This window comes from Antrostomus carolinensis, unplaced genomic scaffold (genome assembly GCF_000700745.2).
Source record: "Antrostomus carolinensis isolate BGI_N321 unplaced genomic scaffold, ASM70074v2 scaffold14425, whole genome shotgun sequence".
Lineage (NCBI taxonomy): Eukaryota > Metazoa > Chordata > Aves > Caprimulgiformes > Caprimulgidae > Antrostomus > Antrostomus carolinensis.
This window is the reverse complement of record NW_010317214.1, coordinates 15,439-41,217: the sequence shown is the minus strand read 5'-3', so window position 1 is coordinate 41,217 and position 25,779 is coordinate 15,439. Positions and strand designations below refer to the sequence as shown.

Here is a 25,779-nt window from a genome sequence, read left to right as displayed (position 1 = left end):
TACCTAGACAGCTCTGTTGGACAGCAACTTCTACCAGCAATAGAGAAAGTCATGCTTCGCTTTCGTATTCCTTAACTGCAGCACAAGGCACTGCCATAGCCTCAAGCACACTTCCTAAGCACTGAACTTTCAGAGAGGGGCAGGGAGAAGCAACTTCTAGCTTGGCCAAAGTAGTGATGAAAATGATCTCAAGGGACAGATGCACAGCTAGCTCTCTGTGAAAGAATTCCTGAAAATTCTCTTTGTTTTTAATACAGGGCATACATGCATACATGCTGCGTTCAGTAGCAAAGAAAGTAACTTAAAAGTTTCCAAAAGTTAACAGAAGAGAGTAAATTGTGAGAATTTTAGACTGCAACTTGGTAGCTGTTTGAAAGCCGTATTATTCTAATAGTCTTTAATAATGATCACTGTTTTAATCACTGAAAGTGCATACCATTACTAGAATAACACCTACCTCTCATAGATGGTTTTTAAAGTCACATGATCGGGAACACCTTCAGTCTCTTCAAGATGCAGTATGAGCCACGATGTTCTATAGGGCCACTGCTCTGTGAGATTGATCCAACTAGCCAGTCTATCCCAATTGAATATGATCTGATTAGCTCTCAATAAACGACCTAATACAATAGGGAAGGAAAGAAGAAACACTGGAGATTTTTTTCCCTTTTGAAAGACAGTAAGTCTTTAACCTTATCTAGTAAACTTTCTGGTATTATATTTTTAGCTCAGTAAGTTCAAAATCATCTAAAGTCACATATAAAATTATAATTTGACAACCTAATAAAAATTCTTGCAAATACTGGTCAGAACATGAGACTCTCCAAAACTGTCAACTTCAGCTCCAGGTTAAACACTAATCAGTATCATCCTGTTACAGGTGATTCTTAAGTTACTTTAACAAAACTCAATAGAGAATTTCACATAGCATTAATTTCTCAATCTAAACACAAAAATCATGTTGACACTGTGAAAGATCTTCTGTGCACTGGCATACAAAATATGGTCAAAACAAGTTAAGGATACAACTGCCATCTTCAAAAGCCAATAAAGTAAAATCCAAAGCTATAAACAAAAGACTGGTTTAAGTTAATAGGGCAAGGTATGAATTACAAATAAAGTTAATTTAAAAAAAAAAGATAATGAGACAGTTAATGCATTTCAAGTTTTAGCAAGTTTTCTAGAATTGCATTATTAATATTAGTGACTATGTGTAATTTACAGCCTGATCTAGACAAGGGGATCAAGTGCACCCTCAGTAAGTTGGAAGGCTGGAAAGCTGCCTGGTGGAAAAGGACCTGGAGGTACTGGTTGACAGTCGGCTGAACAAGAGCCAGCAGTGTGCCCAGGTGGCCAAGAAGGCCAACAGCATCCAGGCTTGTATCAGAAATAGTGTGGCCAGCAGGACTAGGGAAGTGATTGTTCCTCTGTACTCATCACTGGTGAGGTTGCACCTCAAGTATTTTGTTCAGTTTTGGGCCCCTCACTCCAAGAAGGACATGGAGGTGCTGGAGTGTGTCCAAAGAAGAGCAACAAAGCTGGTGAAGAGCTTGGAGAACAAGGCTTACGAGGAGTGGCTGAGGAAACTGGGGTTGTTCAGCCTGGAGAAAAGGAGGCTGACGGGAGACCTTCTCACTCTCTACAACTACCTGAAAGGAGGCTGTAGTGAGGTGAGTGTTGGTCTCTTCTCTCAAGTAACAAGCAATAGGATAAGAGAAAATGGCCTCAAGTTGTGCCAGGGGAGGTTTAGGTTGGATATTCGGAAAAATTTGATCACCAAAAGGGTTGTCAAGCATTGGAACAGGCTGCCCAGGGAAGTGGTTGAGTCACCATCCCTGGAGGTATTTAGATGTGTAGATGTGGCCCTTAGGGACATGTTTTAGAGGTGGACCCAACAGTGTTAGGTTAATGGTTGGACTCATGTTCTTGAAGGTCTTTTCCAACCAAAGCAATTCTATAATTCTATACTTCTAATAGAAAAGACAGTAAATAATCATTCTTCATTCACCTACTACATGAAACATCACTTCATTAGACTTCCATAAGTCCTTTTCTAGTTGTTTCCAGTTTTTAAACTTCAAAGATACCAACGTCTTGATTGTGTTTTGGTGAAGGAAAACAATTCACAAAACGCTTTCATCAGCGCTAGACAACAACTTAGGGAAAAAGGACTCCAAATATCCATAGCAAAAATGTAAAGGATACATGCCTGGCTTTCCCTCAAAATTTACCTTTTAAAATACCAGCTCTATGAGCTTTGTTCACATCACAGTATTACAAAACTGAAAAACGTATTTTATTATCCCACTTCAAAATTTAAAAATCTGAAACTTCCTGAAAACGTAAACTTGAAAAATTTGCCTCTCAAATGAAGTAAATTAAACAACAAATATATATATATATACATATATACATATTTATTCTATATATAATAGTCTATAATCTTTGCTTGTCCTCTAAAAGAGCTTGCTTCAGAAGGATTTTCAAAATCAACACATGGACTGACTTGTTAAATTTAGTTTACACACTAATAAGTCTGAGTGTAACTACAGGCAATCAAAACACAACACCGTTTAGTGTACACAAACATGCCACACTTACCTGTCACTGAAACAATATTTAACAATCTCCTCATAGTCTGAGGACTGATATCGCTGAACCAATCCTCTGTAACCAACAGCTTGGTCAAATCAAAAGACATTTGGCGGGTAATGGTACGTTGCATCTGGCGCCTTCGATAAGTATCCTGATAATGATACCAAAAAAACAAGGAATACTAATTAGTATCAAAAACTTTTATGAATTTGAAATACTTCAGTTTTACTTGATTATAAAGTCAGAACCTTTCTGAATATGTGCCTGTGAGGTTGACATGAAACACCATAAAATATTTACCAGAATTTAATTCTGATTCAGCTGTGTAACAGTTGAGTACCATTTCCATATAAGCCAAGAACTGGTAAGAGTTACACATTTTACTTCTACGCCAATTCTGAGAGGGCAAAATAGAGTGACACAGTGAGAAATTTTGTAAGAAGTTTACTAACTTCAGCGTTGCCATCATCATTTCCTAGTGTCTCTACAAAAAGTTGATGCCATCCATTTACTAATTAAATTTTTAAATTAAAGTGAACATCAGGTTCCTCTGCAACAACACTCTCCAAGTCTCTACCCGTGGCAGCTCAGAAACCTCAGACTCTGTGTTGCTTTTCACTACTTCCTAGATACCTTTTATTCAACCACTTTCTGATTTTACGTAAAGATGGAAAAACAGAACAGAAAGCAGAAAGTATGGTGGGCATGTTGCAGTAGAAGTCTAGTGCTATAATATTCTAAATTCCTTGATTTGCTCAATTACTGCCCTTTGTTGCAACATCCTGAGATCAAGTGATATCAGTTTACCCACCAGAATCCAAAATATACATACATCCCTCATGGCTACTACCAGTATTCTGTATCATGTCAGCATTCACAGAGAGCTGAATATAAGTATTTGTAGAAAAGAACACTCCTGTGAGCAAGAAAACTTTTTCCTCTTTGATAGAGCATCAGTCTACTGATTTAAGGATGTACTTTTCCTTCATGGATTACTTACATTGATTTCATTAAGAATGGCAGGATAAATCTTCCAAGCTGACAACATTAAAAATGTAAAGAAAAAAAGAATAGAAAATAAAAAAGGTATTACCAGTATCTTAATTTAGTCTAAAAATTTTTCTCACCCGCCTATTAAGAGCAGTTTTGCTACCAAGTTTGGTCATGTCTCCAAGACTGTGCTGAGAAACTCTCCTGTCAACCTCTTCATGCAATCCTATGAAAAGGAAAACAAAAGTCAGGCTATTTTCTCCATCCATATACATTCGACTGATCTATCAAAATAATATTAATTATCTGCCAATTATTTAAATAGTTTGTTCCAAAAACCAGATTTCTGGAACATTGGTTTTGTAACTCTCATACCATCCTCCTGCATAACCTCACCTGCATTATCTGCGTAAGGAATATCCCCGTTAGTTGTCGAAGCTACCATCAGTTTTTTGGCGTTACTAAGCCCTCGGCTATTCAGAAAAACAGGCAGATGGACGATGTTTCGCATGTAATCGTGTCCATTAATGTTTGAATCACGTAGAACACTGTTGAGGTTCTGGTTAATGGCCTTTATAATAATGTGGGGGTCACTTGCAAAAATAGCAATAAACGGGCCTTTTGAAAACAAGACTCGAACCTGTAAGAAAACAGACAGTACACCTGGTTAAGAATAATTAATAGTAAATGTGGATCATTTGAACATCTGACTCAACATTTTATGTTCATTCTGTTCAAGTTATAAACTTGAGAAGACAAGAGATGTAAAGAGATGTTAGTTTCTTTAATATAGCTAATGTTAGGAAATTATCCATAATTAGAAATAAGCACACTTGACAATTTAGCAGTTGTAGTTACAGTGGAAGTCATCACCAAGAAGGTATCATGCAGTAAAGTCCTAGCCCTCACAAATATGTAGCATTTAAGTGGTTTTCACCTAAAGTACTTCAAAAATAAGTACAAAAAACTCTCCAAACATTGTAAGCTTGTTTAACGGGATATTAATTTTCAATAATTTACATCTGATTATTTCAAAACTTTTCACAAGTATTAACATGTACAGTTCTACTGGGATTTAATTTTCAACTTTCAAAACCCATCACTCTTAGTATTACAGTTATGCCAACGTACACAGATGTTAAAAAGACTACAACACAGAGTGTGTATACATGCCTTCTTTCTACAGAAAATACACAATAACAGTGTATGTATCTGAGCTCATCTATGGAACAGATCACCTTTACAAAACGATCCAACTCACAGTATCAAGCATCTGTAAAACTTTGTCCTGTTCACAAGCATCCAATCCATCAATAATTACAACAAGCCTTGTCTGGTTCTGAGTGAAGCTGTCAATAGTTTTTGCCATTTTAGCCATCAGTTCCACTTCACATTTCAAAACCTATAAAAATGAAAAGCAAAGAAGGAAAAGAAATCTCTGTAATACTTAAAACTCACAAAAATACATATAATTCCTTTTTCCGATTGCTACTTATCCCAAAAATACTTCAGTAAGATTACAAAAATAAACACCTAATTAATACCCAAAGTAAACGTCCTAAAATGTCACTTCCAAAATTTTAATTTATTTGCATAAAAATGTACAGCAGAACTGCATATTCCATTTTAATGTAACAAATTATTCTTATTTAAATTCCATTACAATGTTATTTAACAATAAATATCTACACACTGTAAATCAGTATTTGTATTGGGTTGGTGTGGCCAGGTTTTGGTAGCAGAGAGGCTACAGGTGTGGCTTCTGTGAGAAGCTGGCCAGAAGCTTCCCCCATGTCTGACAGAGTCAATGCCAGCTGCTCCAAGATGGACCCATCGCTGGCCAAGGCCGAGCCCATCAGTGATGGTGGCAGCACCTCTGGGATAATGTATTTAAGAAGGGGAAGAAAATAAAACTACACAACTTCAGGCGAAGAGAGAAGTGAGAGTACGTGAGAGAAACAGCTCTGCAGATGACAAGGTCAGTCAGGAAGGAGGGGGAGGAGGTGCTCCAGGTGCCAGAGCAGAGATTCACCTGTAGCCCATGGTGGTTAACAGTGGAACAGAGAGAATCTGATCTATTATATTAAGACCATGGTGGGGCAGGCTGTCCCCCTGCAACCCAGGAGGAGTGATCCATCTGCAGCCCATGGAGGACCCCATGGCAAAATGGGTGGATGCCTGTGACCCCGTGGGAAGCCCATGGCAGAACAGGTTCCTGGCAGGACCCGTTCCCCGTGGAGAGAGGTGAAGGAGGCCACGACCCCATGGGAAGCCCACGCTGGAGCAGGGTCTTGACAGGACCTGTGGCCCTGTGGAGAGAGTGGCCCACGCTGGATGGAGCAGGTTTGCTGGTAGGACTTGTGACCCTGTGGGTGACCTGCGCTGGAGCAGCCTGTTCCTGAAGGACTGGATCCCATGGAAAGGACCCACACTGGAGCAGTTCACGAAGAGCTGCAGCCCGTGGGAAGGACTCACATTGGAGAAGTTGGTTGAGGACTGTCTCCCTTTGGAGGGAGCAAGGGAAGAGTGTGAGGAGTCCTTCCCTGAGGAGGAAGGAGTGGCAGAGACAACATGTGATGAACTGACCACAATCCCCGTTCCCTGTCCCCCTGTGCCGCTGGAGGGGAGGAGGCAGGGAATCTGGGAGAGAAGTAAAGCCCAGGAAGAGGGAAGGGGTGGGGGGAGGTGTTTTAAGATTTCATTTTATTTCTCATCATCCTAGTCTGATTTGATTGGTAATAAATTAAACTAATTTCCCCAAGTTGAGTGTTTTGCCCATGACAGTAATTAGTGAATGATCTCTCCCTCGACTCATGAGCCTTTCATTATATTTTCTCTCCCTTGTCCAGCTGAGGAAGGGAAGTGACAGAGCAGCTTTGGTGGGCACCTGGCATCCAGACAGGGTCAACCCACCACAGTATGTCAAGAGCAAACAAGAGTATTTGTAGCTTCAGCTAATCCTCAAAAATTGCTTTTCATATAATGTACACTAAAATTTTCTACCTACTTTCCAGTCAAGCAAATTGTGCATTCTAATGTGCAGTCATTCCTGTTCAGGATACGCAATCTGAAGATTTTTAAAGTTTTTCAACATTAAGTTACACATTTAACAACTACCCTTTATATAGAAACAAAGGTGGAATTCTCCTGCTCTAATTTCAGCAACTAACAGGTAGACATTAAAATCTGAGCTATTCACCACTAGATTCCTCTTGAATGTGCATGATAAGATGACTTAAATCATATGAGTAACTCTCTGGAAATACCCACTCCTCTCCTTTGATTGCAAATGGCTAAAGTTGTGCCAGACAAATACCACTCAAAAAACAACTGTAAGAAACACAGCAGCAAGACACAGATAAGGTCTTCTGTGCTACAAAGACATCTGCACAACATATTGTTATACAATGTATTAACTGTAATCCACGGAGGTAACCGTCATGATATTAAAGTTAATTTTCAAACAGGAGCATATAGGATATTTGATAACAGCCTGATGGGTACATTTTTTATCAGTTTAGATATAATCCAGCAAAACAATAGTATTTTTCATCATTTTTCATGAAAAACATGAACTGTTTTGGAATGTACTTCCAGTGCTATCATTCCTTTCTTAGTAAAGAGGTCTTGCAGACAGCCAAAGCTTGGTTTTCCACATTTAGTATATTTTAAAAATTATTCTTTCTAATCTTATGATTTAAAGGACTAAATACTGATCAGTTGTTTTCACACTAACTTCCTCAGAGCAAAAATAAAATTAGAAATGGAAAACAATTCAAATTTCACATTCCTAGTTAAGCAAACAGACCTCGTACACTAAGCGTAAGTACCAGTGGAACAGGAGTGTTCTCTTTAGTAAAAACTCACCAAGGCTTATTCTAATGGTGCGAGACTTGGCCTGACTAAATAAATGGCACTCCATCTTAAGAAGGCTACAGAGGTTTGGGGTTTTGTTTCAATTCTTTTAATGACAAATTCATAGAAATGCTTACCTTCATGAACCCCTCGCTTTTCAACTTGTGAAGCTTGGAGGCAGCATTGTGAAGACGTTTTCTTTGAGAATTCAAAACTGAATCCATCACTTGCCACCACGTGCGACAATTCAAGACAAAGGCCAAACCAACAACACAGGTAACCGATATAAGAATAACGTGCACCGTCACGTTGGCTGATTTCACGTTAAAAATCGCCAGCAGGGCAATCGCAGAAACAACGCAGGACAATATGAACAGGAAAATCACAAAGGATGGGAGACAGCAAGTTTTCTTCCATTTCTTTTTACCTAGGAAACAAGTATTTGCCATTAAAATGAATGCAAAATGTAATTACAGGTGAGTACAAAACCTATTAACTTGCATAATTCTCATAAAACACTAACTTGCACAAAAGGTTACTGCAGTGTTACTGTCTAGCCACAAACATGAAAATAAAAGTTCATGGAAATTATGATGCAGAGATATTCCTTTAAACTTCAGTTTATTTCCATTGTTTCAAGAAATCCACACTGGATGGAAATTATCTTTGTTAAATAGATTTCATATCAGTGGTATCATCCCTTTTGTGACATCTCTCTGTAAAGCATATTTATGCAAGTAAATCCTAGGAAAACAGTATGGTAACTACTCAGTTTTAAACAGAAACATGACACATAATCCAAGAGTAATGGTGCCATTGGAAAACCAGATCAAATCTGCAAGGTACAACCTGAGACTATCCTTTTTCACAAGCTAAAGCATACACAAAGAACGGAGGACTGGGGGATGTAAGGTTTGCACAGATTACCAAGAAAAAGATTACCATTTCAAAAGAAAATACAGACCTCCTGACTTCAATTGGATTGATAAGGAAGACACAAAGAAATATTGCGCTTGGAGGTCAGCACAGCTAAAGCAGTGACCAAAGAAACAGCTTTTTTCCAAAGAGGCAGCCCCTGCCTTTAGGACCTGCACACATCTAGTGGTGCACACATCTAGTGGTGCACACATCTAGTGGTGCACACATCTAGAAGATTCACATCTTCTGTACATTCACATCTATCGATAACAAAGAACATAATATAGCAATAATCTGATGTAAAATGATGACAGCTAAAAATTAATATTTGAACTGGAATGGAAAAATCAAATTTTAAATACACTACATGGAAAGAATATCCAAGGTTTATCCATAGCACATATATGATATTCTAGACTGGGGTATGAGCTGGAAGTCTTTCACATTACTGACATATGTGACAGACAAGACTGTGATGCAGGAAAAAGCAACAGAAATGCATAATGACAGGAGAGAGGGGTGAGAAGAGAAGAATAACAGCTCAGTTATAACATTCAGTTTTTTTAAGTAAGGATATAAGCTTCTGCTAGCTAGAAACAGACAGAACTGGATTAGAGACTTAGGAATCATCAACAATGAAATGGCAATTGAGTAGGCTTGTCTGCAAGTTTACAGATGTGACAAAAATTAAATAGGAGACTAAAAAGAAACCTATATGGAATTTCTAGGAACATCTAGAGACAAAAAACCGATGACCCTAGACTTACAAACATCTGGAGACAAGGAGAAGATGTGCAAGATCATCAAATAGATTTCTTTTTTAAAAAAAATCAATTAGATAATTAGGAAAAGCACAGGAAGGCAACAGAGTCAAGGAATACAAAAGAAATGTGAGATCACAAATGAAAGGGAAAAGATGATTACTGCAAATAATCACAGGAAGCCAGCACTACACTGCCATTCTCAAGTCAGTTTCGGGAGAAATTACAGCATCATGGAAGCTGTTTCACTGAGGTTAAGGAGAAGAACTGCAGAATGTCTGCTATGGAAATAAGGGTGAAAAACTCCATACATCACTTTCATAAAGAACATTCAGTGACTTTGAGAAAGAATAATGAAGAGTAAGATGCATTCAGCACACAGTATGTTTTCTTCCACCCTCTACAAGTCAGGAGAGTCTAAACATTTCACTTTAGGAGAGGAGACAGCAGTTAACAGATTCCTCAATTTGTGGTCAAGGTCAAAATGAAAAGAGAAGCAACTGACTGAAACAGAACTCAAAGTAGAGATAAGTCCTCTATGAATTGAACTTTACCCTCAAGAACTCCCTTTCTTCACAATACCATACTCTGTTTTGCATACTTTTTGCAGAAATCTACAGATGGGACAGAAGAAAAAAGTCTGTTCCATTTGGATCAAGTAGGAACACACCAGCACTGACCACAGCAATTTATGGCTTTGGACCAACACGTTCTCTACATCTATTATTTCCAAGAATAAGCAGTGGTCATTCATAAAAGCTTTGAATTAAAATCTAATAAACTAAACAGAAACTTCTCTTAGCAACACACAAAAGTATACTTTTCCCTTTATCTGACTCAGACACAATGACTTAATTGCTATGGAAAACCATCAGGCTGCATCTAAAAGGATTTAATCTAAATATACATTTCCACTGATGTTTCCGAAAACTACACTTCACAGAAGATATTCCTTTTTAATATTAATAAAATCAAGTGGAGTAAAGAAAACAGGGCATTTTTCTCTCCAAAACAATACAAAGAGATTCCCCTTCTGTATGAATTTCTGCATGGCTACAACAGTTTCTAAAAAGAGCTTATAATGTGAACCCCTGATAACAGTGCATTGAAATGGAATAATCAGAAATGTCATTCAGGTAATAAAAACCTTGTGTATCTTCTGTCTTGAAAACTCGAAATAGCCTTGTTGCTAAGAAACCAAATTCCCTTTCACACGCATCAGAGAGAGTAGCAATCATCTCAGCCAATGAAGTTTCTCCACCTACACTGGACAGTCTATTGTAGTCCGTAAACAAAAATCTGAAAGAGAAAAAACATGTATTTTGTATACTTTAGAAAAGCTTAAATATTTTCTGGCAACCAAAACAAAAATCTTCCTGCATCTCTGCAGCTAAAAGTTTTTGCAAGTGGCACAAAATGTAAAATACTTATTTTTTTTTTAAACTCCACATGGAATTTAAGTACTTATTTCTTTATTTCTTCTCCTGTCATCAACCTCTTCTCTGTCCCACCTCCTATTCCAAAACTTGACTTCTTAAAAAGACAAAAATTATCACATCTCTAACAGCACCTCAGACAGCAGTAAAAACATAAAAATACCTTTATGATACCAAAACATAATATTGACAAGTATTTTTTTAAAAATTGCATTCTGAGCAATTTTTGAATATTTATGGAGGATAAAAAAAGAAAAAAATACAGAAGATCACATAAAAGCACCATGAGGCTAAAATACAAGTCTCTAAACTATGAAAAACATAACAAATTTTCTTGGTTTCAGATAAACTAGAAGCTTTGAGCAGTCTGATGCTCTACTTCCAAAAAAAAAAAACAAAAACCAAAAAACCACCTTAACAGAAGTAATCAGTGAAAGAAGTATTAAACGTAATAGAAAACTAAATTCTTATTTTGCCTGTTACAAATTTTTGTTAGTATGACAGTCAAAACCCCTAATACTAAAATGCAGTAACTTTTACCGACTTTGCCACAGAGTTTTCCTTGAAAACTATCTTCTTCGTACTGAAAAAAATTAACTACATGATCTTCCTGGGCTACTGTTTTTCAAACAGAAATTTCAACAGCTTTTCCTAGGAAGATAAATATGCACATTAATACACACAGTTTGAAAAGTATCAGAGTGAACCTGAATTATGCATTCAAGAGTAAATAAATGAAATAACTAACCTGACAGGTAAAGCTTTAGTGGTTTGCTCTGGCAATTCTGGCGGGTTCACAAACATGAGTTTGAGAAGCAACTCTAAATATCCAATATGTCTTGCCAGTCTTGCACTTAAAACCCAGGCCCAGTTCCAGCTCTCACCTTCTCTTCGGCCACCGAAATAAATTACAGCTAAAATATTAAAAAATAAAGAAGATGTTATGGTCATATTTTAGTCAGCATTCACTACTGAAAGAACCATGAAATTTGAACAGACAAGGCATGGAGCTGCCTAAAAGGAGTTGAATGAATTTTTAACAGTTATGGCTAAAAATGAGAACAGTAAAAGTAACATAATGAAGCCAATATACAAAATTCTTCATTTTCAAGAATGCCCTCTCACAAATTACATGCAAACATAAGGAAAGAGTCTGAAGGGGTTCTATTTTCTATAAAAACATTCAGTATTTTCTCTGAATCACAAACCATGTCTACAAAACAACACTGAATTCCAAAAATAGGTAAAAACCTCCACAAGTTTTATATAAAATAAGACTTACTAAAGAAAATGTAGAGAACTGCTAATAAGCTGAGTGACACCGCTATTCCAAGCTTGGCATCCACTGTGAATGCAAGCAATAAACCCAGACCTCCGCACAGCAAAAGCGTGAGGAATACAACAAGCCAGGAGAACTGAAACAGAGGTTCAATCTGCTGTCCTGCAAAAGTTTTCATTTCATCTAAAACAGAAAGACAAAGACCAGTTAACATGTTACATCATTCTAGAACAGAAAGTAGAAAAGGTATTACAATGACCATCTTTGAAAAGAAACACTTTTTCACTAGACTGCATAACTTTTCCCTATTATTGATTCAAAAAAAAGACAATGCTTGAATTCTTCTTCAAACATCAGTGCAAACCCGTAAGTTTTCATCCATGCAATGAACGAAACTATTTAAATACATAATAGTTCCACTGTTTGCTGCAGATTTTCTACTTTTAAAGACATATTAAAAGTCATGCTATTTCCTATCCTCCTTCAAAAGTTTAAGACATCTTTTATGACGCCAAGAAAAATCAATCCACTGTATCCGTCAAAAAAAGATCCAACATCCAAAACCTCCATCACTGAAATCTGGACCATGTCCCTCAAATGGTCAGATGTAACAGTACAATGTAAAGGCTTTAGTATTTATTTCTGTTTGTTGATTCACATTTACTAAAACAGGAATTCCTGAAGAAACTTATTTAGGATCTATTGAATAAGCAACATTAAATACACAATCCAGAATAAAAAGATGAATAAGGAACAGGAAGAAAATATTGAAAAAGCATTTTAAAAATGTAAGAGGTCATCAACAATAAACATCATGGTCAAAAATGCACCCTATTTTTTGTTTATGACACAGGGCATGCGGTGAACAAAATGAATGCAGAGAGTCCTTTTTGACTAATGTAGGAGCTTTTAAAAATATAGAAATCATAAAAAATAAGAAACATTAAAATGGGTAAAAGTATTGTGAATTATACTGAAATATCTCAGAAAAACATCCTTTGTTAGAAAAAGCTAAAACTACATAAGATGTCTATTTGCACTGTGAAAAATGCTGACTCTCTTCATGTACTGCATTTGCCTTCCTTTGTCATTTCAGAAAGTTCAAAAAGCTTAAACTAAATAAGGGCAAAGGGGAAAAAAACTAGATGCAGATAAAATGCACTACAGAGAAAAATTAATAGCCTGGAATTTGTTCTTAAACTTGGGAAAAAAAAAATAAATAAAAGGTGATGCATTGGAGGCACAATAAATAAATACTGCAGCAAAAGAGGTCTGAACCTGATTTGACACACAAATACCCCCAGCAAGGCATATTTCAGCAGCCATACTTTCAGCAGTACCTAAAGGGCGATCCACTGCTGCAGGAAATCCACAGGATAACAGACAGTAACACTTAAAGACTGCCTTGACTGCTCTTGACATGGACAAAGCAACCAATGGATGAAATGACCACACTCAAATTTAAATCCTTTCATTACAGAACCAGAGCCTGGATACAAAACTACATGGACCAACTGCTGCCACAAAAACTAGCAGCTCTCATGGGATGTTTTTCATAGATCGATTTGAACCTACAGAAAAGGCCAAATCAACTTTTACCTTCCAGTTTCTTGAGCAGGAAAGATTTTCCACTTCCCCACTGTGCATATAAGCCTACACAGATAGGTGGCTGCATGGTTGGTTCACTCAGAATATCAGCCAAAGCACTGCTGTACAGATCATAACCCAGCATGTCACCATCAGATTCCGTGGGAGACAAGTGTCCTGTAATACAAACACTATGTTACAGAACTTTGCTTTAAGAAATCTCTTCAATGTGACAATTTTAATACATAAAATCATGACAGGTTCACCTATATTTGTATATATACCCCTCCCATATAATAGCTGTTATTATTGGGACATTCTTGTTCAAAGGAATTTTAAATCATGCACATAAATGTCATATAATTATCAAAACCATTAGAGCTTACCAAAACAGACTCAAACAAAATCCCAAATCACAAGTCAAAGAAAATAATTCCTACACGAGTAAGATCTAAGTAAAAACAGAACTATCAACAGAAGTTGTACAGCATCCAATGTCAAAAGTCAAAAATAACAGGTACATTTGACCTTTGCTAGGCTTTTAGAATGATGAATTTTTTTTGTCAACTGAGTTTTTTTAAGCTCTCCCATTAGTTGCAAAAATAAAAAACCTAAACTTACCACTTTTCAATACAGAATTGAATAAAATGGATTCTCAGTATACAAGTAATTAAAAAAACACCCAAAAAACTTATACTCACTTGCTCCAAATATCTGTGTTAAAATACTCTTCTGGTGGCTACAGTCAATATTGTAAGGTGTTTCTCCTGTTTTGTTGGGTCTATAAAGCAATCTACCATCTTTTGGATTTCTTAAGAGTAATTCAGCAAGTTTACGGCTTCTTCCACGAATGGCAATATGAAGTGGAGTATCACCTTTCTGCAATTAAGTGAAAAACTAGTAATATCTAACATGAATTCCTAGGATTATGAAGAGAGCAAATGTTCTACATTATTCCAGATGCATTATTTACTTGAAAGACATCTTAAGGTATTCTCAACTGCATTAACGCCTTATAGCACACACATAAAAAATGTGTGAGAAAGCATTAAAAAAGTTTCAGAAAAGACATGGGAAAAGGCAGTTCTTGAAATGAACTGTTCCCCAACACAGGAGAGACATAGAGCAGCTAGAACAAGTCCAGAGGAGGGCCACCAGGATGATCCAAGGGCTGGAGCACCTCTCCTATGAGGACAGGCTGAGAGAGTTGGGGCTGTTCAGCCTGGAGAAGAGAAGGCTCCGGGGAGATCTTCTAGCGACCTCCCAGTACCTGAAGGGGACCTACAAGAAATCTGGGAAGGGACTTTTCATAAGGGCAACTAATGACAGAACAAGGGAAAATGGGTTTAAGCTGAAAGAGGGGAGGTTTAGATGAGATATTAGGAAGAAGTTCTTCACTGTGAGGGTCGTCAGACACTGGAACAGGTTGCCCAAGGAAGTTGTGGATGCCCCCTCCCTGGAAGTGTTGAAGGCCAGGCTGGATGAGGCTTTGAGCAACCTTATCTAGTGGAAGGTGTCCCTGCTGATGGCAGGGGAGTTGGGACTAGATGATCTTTAAGGTCCCTTCCAACCCAAACCATTCTATGATTCTGTGATTCTATGATTCTATGAAATGCCAAATCTAAGGCACTATCTTATTTCTTCAATGTTTATAATACCTTAAGGTTCATGAAAATTTTAGTCTCTATATAGAAACAAGTGTCTACTAGCAAATTCAGAGACTTGTTTGGAACAAGAGATACTGCTTGTTAGAATTATTTCAATGTCTGCTCAGACATCTCCAAAAAACTTTCTGGTAAAAGTTTCCTTATTACATCAAATCAACAATATTACTTATTTGCCCTAAATATAATACTAAGAGGTTTAAAAAGTATCAAATAAATGTTCCTGTATTTAAAAGGTTTATTATCAAAGTAGGTAATGCATAAGAGGACAGCAACAAACAATTTTATTTGTCCTTGGCATTGCTTAGTTTAATGTCTATTAATCAAAAATTGTATCAGTGACAAATAACAACCATTCTCTCTGCTCTTTTTCAAGTGTATTAAGAATTAGTATTAGAATCTGTGGAATTTTTATTCCTGACCTGGAATTTTTTTCTTTTCACATTACTAAAAGCACTATAATACAAACAAAAAATCAATATATTAATGGTGGGAATTAATTTATATTTAAACATTCTGATCTATTTAATTATTAAGCATTTGGGAAGCTTTCTTTCTGTATTAGCCTTGACAGCTCCCTAGAAAATTCGGCTGCAAAACTAAAATGATTAAATACACTAAAGTAAACAAATATTCTTTACCTTGTCTACAGCAGAGACCTTAGCTCCTTTATCCAGAAGCAGCTCTACTATTTCAATATTTCGCATTTTGGTTGCCTTTATAAGCGGTGTTTCTCCATCCTAAAAGGGAAAAGTAGGTCTAATAAAAAGAGGATCTCCATATACTCAAAACCAATCAAAAACTGTAACAAATTAAAACCCAAACTTTTCAGAGAATTTTTAATTACCTAATGTTACTGTGCAAGGAACATGTTACTGAAAAAGTATCACAGCCCCTGTATTCTGGATTGGTTAGAATCACAGAACAAAATACATTTCTGTTAATAACGGTGTCAGACACAGAAAGACAAGATTCAGATATAATACCAGGTGTTTGAAAAGAGACTCGTGGAAGAGGTAACTCACTGCTGTGCATACTACTTCCACTATTTTTTTTATTCCTGCACATGCAATAAATGGTTGTCTGACCTTTCATGCTTAGTAATATCAGAAACCTCTCTCCTCAGTTCCCAGTAGCTCCTGCTCTCTACTCCTTGTTGCTGGTCATGTCAATGATGCTGAGGTAAAAGTATCCACACATTCCCTGCTATTGAGTTTTAGTAGCACGTGATGCTTATCAACAAAGGGGACATTACCACTGCTGAAAATAAATTCCATATTTCAAAATAATTTTTTTTTTTAGCAGCATGCAAGGTACCAACACTTCACCAAAACTGGATTTTGTATTATGGTCTTAACATTACATAGGAGTTGAGAAAAGAACAGATGTTAAACAAAGCAATTCAATTAAAATTCTAATAATTACCTTTGTACATGTTTCAGTATCAGGGTTGCATTGCAAGATATCCCTCACCATTGTAGCATTTCCTTTCTCAACTGCCCAATATAAAGCAGTTTTATTATCCTGAAAAAAGAGAGTATTAAATGTTAACAGTACATTCACCCAGCTGGATTAATTTCAAAAACTGTATGTAAAGTACAACCACTATACTGAAAACGGCACATAACACAGCACATACTGGCACAGCTCAGGGCAATGGGAAACGCCACCAAACCCAACTGGGACACCACTAGAAATTTGGGTGGGAATGGAAACCTGGCTATAGAACATAAATCTATTTTAAAAACCTGTGCAAATATATTAAGAGTTTTTACAATCCAAGCAGATTCAACCTGTCTTGAAACAGTTTCCAAAACTATATATGAGTACTCAGTTGTAACTCAAATACACAATTTTTATAATGAAACAAAACAACTTTTTCCATAGTGTTGTCTTTTTTATGCTTATCATGTAAGTCATGTTTCTCTGCTTTTTAATAAATAAATAAATAAACAAACAAACAAACAAACAAATAAATAAATAACATCTCCTATTAGAACATGGACGTGCTAACCACATCCAGGCCTTTAAAAAAATTTCCATTTTGTTCTCAATTTTACAGTATAACCTAATAAAACTGTTGAACTGGTCAGCTGGCCCAAAAACAGGCCATGCAAGCTGGAAAGCTGTACAAGCAAACAGACATGAAAGTCAGCACAAAGTACCAAAATGCAAATTAACCATACATTGTAGCACTGACCCAGGGCGAAAGGCTGATGGTTGCAAATCTGCTTGTGTCATTATCTTTATTTTTTCCCCAGCCAGGTGTGCTACACCAGGAGGTCTCCACACCCCCAAGCTTTTTGTAGCCTAGTGACTGCTCCACAACTCTTTCTGTTTGACACATGCTTGTGTAGAGACATTTAAGAAAAGTCTCTGAACACACTCGTGCTTCTAAGCAGCAGTGTCAAAGTCTCCCTTGCAGCCTTCTCCCTTACTTGCTTCTTTCATTTGGAGCTCTTCCCCTCTCGCACTCCTGAGCCTCACAGCAAACAGAGTTTTTAAAGCCTTTCTCAACAGTTTAACAAGCCTGGTCACATGGGTTTCATGTGCCCTGTCCTTCAGTCATGAGGCTACCAACAAGACTGAGGAAGCTGACTCCTGGCTAGCAACATCAGCTGCGCAGCCAAGCACTGCTCTGACAGATGCTCCCAGCTGGGCTGAGAACACCTCTTGAGCCCCTTCAATGCCCCAACACTCGCTCCCAGAGCCCTATAGTCATGTTCTATCTGCTCAAGGTCTCCCCTAGCACTGTCCATATGAATGAATGAGCAGCAAGGAACGTGGTGGAAGGCTAAACAGGATCATCGATCTTTCTGGAACATCACAGACTGGGCAGGCAGCAAATTCCTCCTGAACAGGCCTGGCTGGCAGACAGGTGCTGCAGTGCCCAACAGCAGGGGAGCTGGTAAACACTGGTGCTCATCACCAATTTTGATACTACTGGTCCTAACTGGAAGATCTGAAGTGCACAGCCAGGATCTTCCTCTGATGTGTCAACACAGCCACAAATGTATTCTCTATATTAACTGCTGCAAATGGCTATACAGACACCCTCACACTGCCAGAAGCCACAAGCTTCACCGCCCCCGAGGAGGCTGGCTCCTTTTGCTGTTTCTGCCTTGCCTTGCTCATATCAAGACGTTTAAAAGCTCCAGATTTTAAGGCCCATGTCAGGAAGAAGCTAAGACACACAAGTCCACGTTTCCAACAGCAGGTTAGAGGAAGAGATACAAACACTACTTTTTCTCCAAACTAAAAACTTCTTGGCTTCTCACAGAGATGCATCGTGCCCACTATTCTCTGCATCAATAGCAGGCACTGAATCTTTGCAGCCCTCAGTGACTAGCTAGTTCTGTGTTCAAACTTGGCAGAACATATGTGCCTGCGAGAAGAGTGACTGGAATAGCTTCAAGGAAAAGAAAGCAAGTTGAATATAACAATAAAACAAGTACTGTTCTGAGTAAGAAAGCTTTCAGTAAAAGAATAAAAACAATACCTTAATCAAAGGACAAAAAGAGAAAGAAGAGGTAGGTAGAAAACATGGGAATCACTGACAATACTGCTTAACATGAGAAAGGAAGTTAGCAAAGGAGAGAAAAACCAAATAAGCATAGTGACAGAACTGACTAACCAGCACTGGCAACAGATACAATCTAAGGGGTAATGTATTTTAATAGGTTGATATTAAATTTAAAATATTAAGTATTAAAATAATACTTAATAGGGTTTTTTAAAGTATTTAATTATTTTAAATCTGTTCAGTAGTGAAGATTAAATAAGTTCAATTTACATCTTTTGCTCTTCAACAATTATACAAATGAACTGAAAAAATGCTGCTCAACAAGTCATCACAATTACAACTGTCTTACATCTTAAAAACTGCACAGCAACATGATGTATTTTTAATGTTTGATGGGAATCTGAGTTTCCTACAGAGTAGACTGAGCAAGTTTTTAAAGCCCTGTGTTCAGAATCAAGGTATAATTGTTTGGTATTCAAATTTCCATCCTATTTAAGAACTACTCTAACATTTCCATTGTTGTACTTACCTGACCTCTGATGTCTATATCAGCATATTTATGGAGCAGGGCCCTCACAATTTCAACGTGACCACCTCTAACAGCCCCAATCAGCACTGTATCTCCACTCTAGAAAAATTGTGAAAGAAAAGTGAAGTTGAATTAATACTATTTAGCAGAAAGAAATGCAACACAATAAATCCTAGCCTCTAAATATACATTATGCCTATTTACCTTAAGAAATCTGCACTCATTTTAAAGAAAGCTACAAAAAATAGTTCTACCTCTGCAAATAATGGCTACATGGAAGAAAAAATGCTGGACTCCATTTTTTATATTTTTTGCAAAGAGTTGAAATATTAGATATTTATGGTGAAACAAACACCCAAAATTAGGTCGAACTTAAACCACTATCTTAATAAATAACAGCACAAATTAATAATGAATATTAAAAAATGCAGCTGTTCTTTATGTTCACAGGAAGACAAACCACTTACAGTAAAAACCTGTTTACAATCAGACAAGTAATTACTCACAGTAATAACCTCTCTACAACCAGACAAGAACGCTGGCTGTCTCCTTTAGATGTTTCACAGCTGACAAAAAATCTTGAAGAATTTTAAATAATTTTATCCCTTTTTTTGTTCAGATTTCACTGCTATCCTGTTTACATACACTATGCTGCTATAAAGAAAAGAAGCAAAAGGCTGATTTTATCTCAAATTGATCAAAAGAAAAAATATTTTGCTGTCGTAAATGAAGTTGTATATATGTAAAACAAAGTTACAATTCTTCTTTAGGCTTCTGCTTTTAACACAGATAAAGGATATGTCAGAACTTCAGAACATGAAATCCTGAAATTACCTAATACTTCTTTCTTGCCTACAAGAAAGCTGGGGAGGGACTTTTCATAAGGGCAACTAATGACAAAACAAGGGAAAATGGGTTTAAACTGAAAGAGGGGAGGTTTAGATTAGATATTAGGAAGAAATTCTTCACTGTGAGGGTGGTCAGACACTGGAACAGGTTGCCCAAGGAAGTTGTGGATGCCCCCTCCCTGGAAGTGTTCAAGGCCAGGCTGGATGAGGCTTTGAGCAACCTGGTCTAGTGGAAGATGTCCCTGCTGATGGCAGGGGGGGTTGGAACTGGATGATCTTTAAGGTCCCTTCCAATCCAAACCATTCTATGATACTCTATGATTCTATGATTTTATAATTAATCGGGAAAAATAAATAAAAGTGTAACTAGATCATAGGTGTGGAATTCAGTTAGAAAGCTCAGTAGTTGTAGATCCTCTATCAGTCATGGTCATTACATACCTGGCTGCAAACCAATAAATTTCCGTTATCAAAACCTACTCTAGCATCTGAATCTAAGACCACTCATTGTTTGATGTATTTTTGGAATACAGTCAGCTGCACTGAAAGCTGTAATGTATCCCTCCCAAAAGCACAGGAATACAGACAGCTGTAGAATTCTGTGACAGAAGAGGTGGGAAGGGGAGACTGCAATGTATTTTCTTAAACATTCAAAGTTTTGCTTTGGTATGTGCCTGAGATTAAATTTTTGTCACATGGAACACTGCAGCTCAGTACATAACCACCTAAGAAATGCACTAAGCTGACACGTGAAATATAGGAAAATGCATCCAAAAATCTTTTTAAAATTATGAGGCAAGTATTAGGAGGTTTTCCTTTGTTCTCTGCAACCCCAAACAACTCAATTTAGGGAATGGGAATCCAATCTCTGAACTGTATTACTGCTCTGAACTGAAACACTCATCTTGACAGAGGCACCTAAATTGAGGAATCTAACCACCTGTAGCCCCAAGGGTACAGTGCTTAGTCTGCCTATGGCACTTCAGAAAAAACCTGACTACCAAGAGGACACTGCAGACAGTCCAAGGCACCTACATGGGTACAATAAGGAGACCTTCTAGCAACCTTCCAGTACCTGAAGGGGCCTACAGGAAGGCTGGGGAGGGACTCTGGGTGACTGAGCACTGGAACAGGTGACCCAGAGAGGTTGTAGAATCTCCCTCCTTGGAGATATTAAAAAACCATCTGGACAAAATCCTGGCTGATGTGCTCTAGGAGTCCCTGCCTGAGCAGGGTGGTTGGACTAGATGACCGATAGAGGCCCCTTCCAACCTCAACCATTCTGTGACTTTTGACAAGGGTAGGGAGTGATAGAACAAGGTACAATGGTTATGAACTGGACAAGAGTAGACTGAGATTAGATAGTAGGAAGATTCTTTCCTGTGAGGGTGGTGAGACACTGGAACAGGTTTCCCAGAGAAGTTGTGGCTGCCCCCTCCCTGGAAGTGTTCAAGGCCAGGTTGGATGAGGCTTTGAGCAACCTGGTCTAGTGGAAGGTGTCCCTGCTGATGGCAGGGGGGTTGGAACTAGATGATCTTTAAGGTCCCTTCCAACCCAAACCATTCTGTGATTCTGTGATATAACCAAATAAATCCCTGAGTAGCCAGTAAGGAGATTCACACTGTGGTCACCACCCATACTGCATGCCTCTGCTGAACAATGCAACCGCAGCTCAGGTACACAGCACACCTTGCGCCAGTTACATTTAGTTGTCTTAACACAGAGCTGAAGTCTTCCTCTAATATATGAGAGTTTCCTAGGAAAAAGTTTCATTGTAAAAGATAAAGGTAGACACTGAATGAAATATTTTCTTTTTTATAATATCCATTGTTTTACTATTTTAACAGCACTACCATATGTATTAATACACAAAAATCCCACTCCAAACCTGCAACTTAGTTCAGTATTTTTCTTATGTTACAGACACGAAAAAAATACAACCATGAATCATTTCCATGCCCTATGGAAACTCACAGTTTAAGAATCTCAAAGAAAAAGAGTAGTATCTGTAGTTTACCTTCACACAGAAACATTTGTCACGTAACATACTTGTAAAATAGCAATACATAAAAATACCTCTAGGTGGCAGGAAAATCAGAAAGACAGAAAAATCAAGTTCCTACAAATTTGCATACCCGGGTATTTAAATATTTATTATTATTACATATATATATATATATTATATATATATATAAAACCACAATAATGATTAAAATTTACTCACTCTATCAGGAATGTTCACATAAGTTCCAGCATCAAGAAGATCCTGCACAATTTCAGTATGTCCTTCCTTTGATGCAATCATCAAAGCTGTATTTCCATCTTTATCTGTTAAGTTTACATTTGGGTTCCTTTTCAGTATTTCTTTTACTGAGTCAGTATAGCCACCCTTCACTGCCACAATAAGTGCAGTCATAGAGTTCTTTAAACAAAAACAACAGATTTTATTGTACAGTGGATACAGAAATCAGCATTTTGTTTAAACAACAAAAGAACACTAACTGACATTACTTTCTTAACCATTCAAATGTTATTTCAATTTTATGTTTTAAAGTGCACTTCCTATGCTTTTTTTAAAAAAATAAACTAAATACTATAGTAGAGAACACTTTAAATGCAAACAGTAAGATCACCTTATTGTAATTCCTGAATGTCACATGTAGTGTGTATAATTTTCTTGTCATACAGGAACACAGTATTATCAGAGCACCTAGGTCTGCCAATATCACTCAGAAGGAAGTTTTTTTAAGAACTTGAGAAATAACCATATGAATGCCAAAAGTTTTCCTAATTTTCCACTTAACTGTTTTATTTAAAAACAATACACAACTGAAAACTTCTAAAAGATTTCCAACTTCTGAAAAGGCACAACAGCCATTATTATTTTCACAATGTGCTTTGTGTTTGATTCACTTTTTCAAATAGCACTGAGGAATAACTTGTTTGACATATCAGGCTTGGGTACAGAATTAATTTTAATAGTGTTAACCTTCAGAAAACAATAAAATAAATTCATTTATGTTCATTAAAATTTACACTTCACATAACAGTGTCAACTGTCAATACAACCATCTAATTACATAATATTTTTATTAAAAGGCACGAAGAAGTTTAAATAATCCTCACATGTAGTTTCCAAATAGCTGGAAAGTAATACACTCCAACGTCAACATTTCATCTGGTTTCATGTATTTCGTGGTATTTGGACACGCAGATGTACCCACACCTTATCACCAGAAAAGTATTACTTACAGCTCCTTCTTGATCAACATCAGCTCCCATCTGCAGCAAGTACTTCACACACTCCAAATGACCCTTCCTCGCTGCCCAAACCAGTGGGGTGGTTCCATACTGCAAAAATATTTATAAAATTTTATGATATTGCTCTCTGTATTTAGTGTCCTCTACAATCAAGTTTGCATGCTATACTTTATTGCTTTAGTTTGTACAAAGATATAATTTGGTCTTGTGAATTAACACAAGCATTTGAAAAGCCATTTTAACTTTTCCTTTGTAGATGATACCTGTAAGAATTATTTTTCTAAGCAACCTAGGATAGGAAGGTTTCCAGTAGCTTAGAAAATAGAAATATGCTCCACTGAAATAAATGCTGACAACTACCTTCAGCATTCTATGCAAAAAAATCTTGCAAGTGCAATTACTTACCCTAGCACACTAATTCTAATCTCATGGGCAAAATATAATAGTGGGCATTTTTCCATTCAAAAAGTCATGGATTTTTTTTTAATAAAACTTAGTTTTACAAGAAATGTTATCAAGCACTAAAGAAATTAAATATTACATAAACATATAAATATAACTTACTTTGTCAGAGCAGTTCACTTTAGCCCCGTGTTGCAGTAAGAGATGTACTATATCTGAGTGGCCTCGTCCTGCTGCCCAAATAATTGGATAAACACTGTATTGCTTAGAATAAAAAAGCAAAACCAAAGAACTCATATTAAATAAAATCACAGTCTTAAATTATTTTTCATGAACAATAGTGACCACAATGCTCCAAGAGACGAGAAACCCATAGAAGGAATATACGAGATAATGTCTATGAAGAACGCTGTGTTGAATCAATTTTGGTTTACAACTCCTTAAAGAAAGTTTAAAATTTCACATCTTCATCTTAATGTAAACATTTGTAATGTAAGAGAGAAGCAGCAGAGAGCTAAGCACTATCCCTAAGTAATCAGGACTGCAGCTCAGTCATGGCATGCATGCAGAAGCTGCGTAGGCAAAGCAGATGAAACCAACACTCAGAAAGGTAAGTCACCGGTGTTATTCCATGACTGTTCACTGTTACCTCAACCACCAGAGAGCTGACAGTATAAACAAACTGTTCAATCGAGTTTCAACATGCCTATACTTTTATAGAAAACGCTTATAGAATGAAATAAAGCTCAGTATCTTTTTTTTTTTTTTAATTCTCTCTCACATGTATGGTACATATTTATATAATCTACTCCATTTGGCAACTATTATGAAACAATTAAAACAAATTATTGTTTCTAAATTGCTCATATTAATTATTCCATTAATTTCTACAGATGCAGAAAAATGACAATGGTTATACAAGTAGCATTAGATACACTACTTATCTTTTCTATTATACCCCCTCCTGCTATTTAAATCTTATTAAGAGGTATAGTCTCATTTGCTTTAATTAAAAAAAAAATTAAATTAATTACAAAAAACAGTGGCTGTCACATAAGATTATTAAAGCAATCCCTTCATAAATAAATTATAACAATGAATGTTATACTGCAAAAAAAATGCAAAATGTTTAATCAAGATAATAAGATGAGTGTACCAATCAGGACTTCAAACATTTGGGAGGAGGTGGCGTTTAAGACTAAAACTTACCATTCCTGTGATGTTTGGGTTTGCTCCCTTCTCAAGCAGCAGTTTAGCTACTTCGGTACGGCCTTTATACGATGCCCACATCAGGGCAGTCCATCCTCCCTGGCAAGCACAATTCAAAGAAATGTAAAAACTAAAAAATACTCTTAAGAAACCTCATTAGTGACTTTTATTTCAATTTATATTGGTCCTAAGACTGTTTCACAAGTCCAAAACATAGCAAGGATTAACTAAACAACCTTGAAATCCTCCTTACATAGGATAAAAAATAAGCACGCGTATGAAAGTACAAATTTCCCACTGTATAGAAAACTTGGGAGAATACTGTGTGCTAAATGTTCCCAAATTTGCTGTAAACACTCATCCCAGACTTCAAGTGCATACAAATCTGATCACTGGATAAACAAATAAGAAAACCCCAAAACACTATCTTAAAATAAAAGTTTATAATCCCCATCAATTAACATGGACAGTTTGATTTGTGTAGCAGACACCTGGCCCTTCATGAGTAATTATGTAACGATTTGCTTCTTCATGAAAAAGAAGCAAATTGTGTCATCTTAAAGGAGTAACAAGAGCAATTCATTTCAAACTGCATTGCTGTGTTCATTTAAGTTTGTACACTAGGAGACAACAAGGTTTCACTACCTAAGGCATTTCACAGGTCAGGTAACCAATATTAATTTTAAAATAACAGTATGCCTCTGATAACTGTAAGCATATTTTTTATTTATTTATTTCTTTATAATACACTTTCAAAAGATCCCTCTCAGACTGACACGGGCCTAGAAATCAACCCCTGGCCATGTGGATGTGCTTAACGGTACATGTATGACAAAGCCAGATTAGTAGGACGTGGCAAGATGCCTCATCCTTTAGACAGAGTGGAACTTCAATTAAAGGAAGCACATGAACTCTCCCCTAG

General features: G+C 36.9%; 1 protein-coding gene across 1 annotated transcript in view; it reads right to left on the bottom strand.

Moving 5' to 3' along the window:
- Positions 1–453: 453 nt before the first annotated feature.
- Positions 454–25,779, bottom strand: part of LOC104517468 (kinase D-interacting substrate of 220 kDa) — a 33,805-nt gene continuing 8,479 nt past the window's right edge. The window contains exons 4-21 of the mRNA XM_010168512.2: positions 24,858–24,956; positions 23,811–23,912; positions 23,238–23,336; positions 22,210–22,407; positions 19,138–19,236; positions 16,511–16,609; positions 15,727–15,825; positions 14,123–14,300; positions 13,434–13,598; positions 11,838–12,017; positions 11,304–11,469; positions 10,267–10,418; positions 7,578–7,867; positions 4,847–4,987; positions 3,982–4,225; positions 3,723–3,811; positions 2,602–2,746; positions 454–620 (exon numbers count right to left, since the gene is read on the bottom strand). Of these exons, the coding sequence (XP_010166814.2) occupies positions 454–620; positions 2,602–2,746; positions 3,723–3,811; positions 3,982–4,225; positions 4,847–4,987; positions 7,578–7,867; positions 10,267–10,418; positions 11,304–11,469; positions 11,838–12,017; positions 13,434–13,598; positions 14,123–14,300; positions 15,727–15,825; positions 16,511–16,609; positions 19,138–19,236; positions 22,210–22,407; positions 23,238–23,336; positions 23,811–23,912; positions 24,858–24,956 (2,712 nt within the window). The remainder of the gene's footprint in view (positions 621–2,601; positions 2,747–3,722; positions 3,812–3,981; positions 4,226–4,846; positions 4,988–7,577; positions 7,868–10,266; positions 10,419–11,303; positions 11,470–11,837; positions 12,018–13,433; positions 13,599–14,122; positions 14,301–15,726; positions 15,826–16,510; positions 16,610–19,137; positions 19,237–22,209; positions 22,408–23,237; positions 23,337–23,810; positions 23,913–24,857; positions 24,957–25,779) is intronic.